The 5000-nt window shown below is 48.6% G+C and overlaps 1 protein-coding gene across 1 annotated transcript in view; it reads left to right on the plus strand.

The window, feature by feature from the left end:
* inhbb (inhibin subunit beta B) overlaps nt 1-3314 on the plus strand; it is a 9236-nt gene extending 5922 nt beyond the window's left edge. The window contains exon 2 of the mRNA XM_084451901.1: nt 1278-3314. Coding sequence (XP_084308027.1) covers nt 1278-2062 — 785 coding nt within the window. The 3' untranslated portion in view covers nt 2063-3314. The remainder of the gene's footprint in view (nt 1-1277) is intronic.
* Nucleotides 3315-5000: the final 1686 nt, after the last annotated feature.

Genomic DNA, 5000 nt, shown 5'->3' on the forward strand with positions numbered 1-5000 from the left:
TGGATTTCAGCGCATACCTTTACCACGAACCTGATACTGTAGCCTGAACCTTAATGTATGTCGATGATACTTGATGTATTTGTTACCACAGGGATGGGCTTTGGTGTGTGTGTGTGTGTGTGTGTGTGTGTGTGTGTGTGTGTGTGTGTGTGTGTGTGTGTGTGTGTGTGTGTGTGTGCGCGCGTGTGTGTGGTATTTTGGCTCCCAGCTCTGACATACTGTAGAGAGAGGAGAACTAGCCTGAACAGGCCTGTGTGTGTGTGTGTGTGTGTGTGTGTGTGTGTGTGTGTGTGTGTGTGTGTGTGCATGTGTGTGTGTGTGCATGTGTGTGTGTGTCTGTGTGTGTGCATACATGTGTGTGTGTATGTGTGTGTGTGCGCACGTGTGCACGCGTGTGTGTAGGAACATGCTTGGGATTGCTTTGAGAGATCCATCCTTGGCGGTCAGCTGATGACACTTTCCTACACTAATCAGTTTGCAAACAAAGTAATTTAGCCCATTCTAATGTGTGGCCTGCCAAAGCAGTTTGGACTAAATCTCTCACAAACAGACCATTTTAAGTTCTCAGAGTAATTTGGAAGACATCATCGGACTTAAAAAAGATACAGCCCTAGAGAGCTCATTACACAATGGACGTTCGGAGTCTCTGTATTGTGCTCATTCAGAAAGTGTCCAGTGTCATGTAAATAGCTTTTATTTTTGCCTCATCATGCTTTTCGCGGAAGGCCACGCGCTCAATGCCAACCTCCGCCACGGCTGTCCCCTAATACCTCACAGAAGGCTTTGTGCTGTCAGTCTCCGCGGCTCCAGGAGCCTGGGGAGTCCACACAGGCCTCACACTAAACTCAATGAACCCCCCGGGGGCCCGGCCATGTACAACGCGTCCCCCCCCCGTCCCCCCCCGCCACCGCCGCCCACCCCTGCCCTCCCACCTCAAACCCAGACCTCAGGCCAACTGGGCCGTCTCCCAGAACTGGCCTGTCACAGCTAGCCTATCAAGAGCAGCCCTGTGGGGCTCACGTGATGGCGGACAGAGGAGAGAGAGAGAAACGGACAGAAACTGCTCCCAGCTTATGGCACCAGTCACGGCGCCGCCTTGTGTGGGGTGGGGTGAGGGGATTTGGGGACATTAAGCTTTTTCTCCCCAAGAAAGGACACCGAAGGCACAGGAACAGAGGGAATTCCATCCCGTGACTAATCCCGAAAACGGCTTCAGTGACGAGCGGCTGACTAAAAAAAAAACTGTCTTTTCTCTCTTTTCTCCTTGTCTCCGACAGATGATCCGGAATCGTCCAAGTCGACCCTCTACTTCCTCATCTCCAACGAGGGCAGCCAGAACCTGCACGTGTCCCAGGCCAACCTGTGGCTCTACTTCCGGGTTCTGCCCGCCGGTCCGGAGAAGGGCATCCGGAGGAAGGTGACGGTCAAGGTGCACTACCAGGAGGCGGGCTCGTCCGGGGCAGCCGGCTGGACCCTGGTGGAGAAGCGGGTGGACCTGAAGCGCAGCGGCTGGCACACCTTCCCGCTGTCCGAGGCGGTGAGGTCGGTGTTCGGGAAGGGCGGGCGCCGCCAGGACCTGGAGGTGCGCTGCGAGGGCTGCGAGGCCCTGTCGGTGGCCCCGGTGCTGGTGGACCCGGCGGACCCCTCCCACCGGCCCTTCCTGGTGGTGCGGGCGCGGCAGGTGGAGGGGAAGCACCGCATCCGTAAGCGCGGCCTGGAGTGCGACGGCAGCAGCGGCGGCCTGTGCTGCCGGCAGCAGTTCTACATAGACTTCCGCCTGATTGGCTGGAACGACTGGATCATCGCCCCCGCCGGCTACTACGGCAACTACTGCGAGGGGAACTGCCCGGCCTACATGGCGGGGGTGCCGGGGTCAGCCTCGTCCTTCCACACGGCGGTGGTCAACCAGTACCGCATGAGAGGCATGAGCCCGGGGTCGGTCAACTCCTGCTGCATCCCCACCAAGCTCAGCACCATGTCCATGCTCTACTTCGACGACGAGTACAACATCGTCAAACGAGACGTCCCCAACATGATCGTGGAGGAGTGTGGTTGCGCCTGACGACTGAACTCAGAGTCAAAAATGGTCAAAAGTTGTTTTGTACTAAAGGACGTTTTGTACCATACACATATACATTATATCTATAGTTATATATGGACTCACGACAAGTACAAACACAAACGAACACGTATTGATGTAGTGTTGTTCTATTTATCTGGCCGAGCAGCTTCGTTTGCTCTGTCAGTTTTTTTTTTGTCTGTTCCATATTACGAACTTAAAAGTTCAGAGAGGAGGAGAAGGGAATGGTTTTCACCAAATTATATTTTTCTAGTTTGCCATTTCTAGTCAAAAAATAATGGCACTTCCTGTCCTCTCGAATGAAGATGGAAAGCGCTTAAGGAAACGGACAGGATCAGCCGATACATTACTGGCTGTCCGCCATTGTTCCTACTTTAGCACTGACAATTCATCAGCTTATACAATTCAGAACACCAGCACTTCCCATGCGCTCCCTACAGACGCTGTGATTGGCCAATCCAATGGGATTATAATTCAGCGGCGCCTCATGCCTTTGTGGGATTACCTTGCCCGGCAACAAAACAGCAAAGTTGTTATTGTTGTTTTCCGAGACACTGGGGCCCTTTTCTCACTTCCTCACCTGAGTGCTGAGTGATGATGGACCGTTAAGTGCACAGTACACTAGTGTACTTCATTCTTAGAACACATACAGTACAGAGGATCCTGCCACAGCTCAACCTGCTCTGTTACAGTGGACGCGGACGAGGAGCCTCTCTAAGCGGCCTAGTGGGCCGTGGTGCAGTGTAGCACTTGCACACTCTATAGCACTTGCATATTGAAATGCCTTCAAAAGGGTACCGAGTGTCCTGTCATAATGATAAGTGCCACGTGAGCTATGCAATGTATAGTAACCCATACCCCATCTATCCGACTGCCCTCCTCTTCTAGTCTTTAACTCTTTATCAATACTTGAAATGTGATCTTTCGCTTCCTTTCCAAAGCGAATGATTGTTTATGACGTTTGCACTGAAAAGTTGCGTGATTAGTTAAACAAAACTGCCATTGAAAAGTTATTTTTATAGAAGCAAATTGAATTTTGTTTAAAATGTATTTTACCTAATAATGGAACCAAAGAGGCCAAGATCTTAGCTATTATAATTAGGTGGCCCGGCCATCGCGTTACTGTCTACAATACTGTTTGATAATTTGCAAGAGGCCTAATCACTGTATCAGGGTACAATATGATTCCATTTCCTAGCTCTATTGTCTTTCTCTATTTTGTACTATAAACATGTGGCACACTTCAGTTTTCATCTTTAATTCTTTTCTTTTTTTTTTCAGTTTTCTATTTAATAAAAGTTATTTTTAGTTCCTGTTTCAGAATCATTTAGTCAAATAAATGTCATCTGTACAGTTTATGTAAAATAAAATATGTTTTCTTAAATATTTTGTAACTTTAAAATAAATTCTTACTCTGCACTACGTTGTATTCTCAAGTGTTTTGGTGGCTGACACCCTCTTAGTGCTTGACATCTCTCAACTTTCAACAAACAGTTACGGTAAGTGCATAAGAGGGGTGGGGGGGGGGGGGGCAAAACCAAGATCCACTCCGCAATAATGTCTCCAGTTCTATAAGTCAATACAGTCTCTATAAGTCAAGGCCGTGGTATGGAGAAACAGGCTAGCCATTCTTGCTGCCCTTGCATGTAGCCACATGGTGCTGTTACATCAGAGCATTGGGTTTCCCTTAAGTCTTATCAGTGTAACTGTTTCTCAAGCCAGCGGCAGAATGACAGGAGTATGTGTAAATAAGCTTGAACAAACAGAGCGGGCCTGCACACCTACCAACGGACAAAGGGTTGCTGCAAGATCTGCTGTGCAGCAACGGCAAAAACACCAGGACACAAACTGTTCAAAACATGCCATGTGTTCCTGAAACCATCGCATGGATAATTGCCTTAAATGCATCCATTAGGATTTGCCAAGTGAATGAGAACACATGCCTGGTGGGCAAATAACATGTTTGGGAGGGACAGCTCTCAACACTTACACTTAACTGGAGCCGTGTGACTCAGTAACCAGCCAGATTGATGCGGAGAGAAATAAACAGATCAATATGCTTGAGTTAAAGGTGTAGAGAGAAAGAGAGAGAGAGAGAGAGAGAGAGAATAGAGAGAATGATTCATGAACGTGATAAGTGAAAGTTGAGAAGGGCAGCTAGGCTATTGTTTGGAGAATGTTAGCGTAGCTCGTACAGTCCAGACGTAGCAGAGCGACAGAGCTGTGTGAGAGCCACCTCAACATTAGCTGAACCTCCACAACTGGAATGTTAATGACAGCAGGGCAGTGCTTTAGGCCATGGAGCATAATAGTACACACACACACACACACACACACACACACATACACATGTGCGCGCTCACACACGCACGTGCTCTCATGCTAAACACATATACGCATGCACCCTCTCATAGCCTCAGCTATCAGCTTAAACAAATATTGTCCCGCACCCTCTCAGCTCTAATAGCTGGAGCAGGTTAAGGTCACGGCAGCCGCCAGGATGACAGGGTCAACTGGTTTATCGCCACAATAAGATTCATTCTTCACATTTTCCTTGACTGCGTTTACTCATAAAATCATGGCTATTCATTGCCTATGAGGGTGAGAACCATTCATCTGCTCCGCTGAGAATATCTGGGCAATTCCCTTTGTGGCATGGGAGTCTAGCGTTACACAATGTCGAATCGTACAAGCGTCGTCTGTTCGCCGTTGTTCGGCGATGATCTCTAGCTAACAGTAGCGTTTGATAGCCCGTACATACCTACACCCGTGTCCATCGGTGTCAGATTAACTCTGTCTTTCCCAGAGAATCGAATCGACTGGGCTAAAGGATCTAAAGGCTAAAGGGCTATGATGCTTCTTAGCCTCTCTTACTCTGAAATGTAATTTAATGTAATGTATTGCTTTATAAATGTTCTTA

Source organism: Borostomias antarcticus (assembly GCF_949987555.1).
Source record: "Borostomias antarcticus genome assembly, chromosome: 17".
NCBI lineage: Eukaryota > Metazoa > Chordata > Actinopteri > Stomiiformes > Stomiidae > Borostomias > Borostomias antarcticus.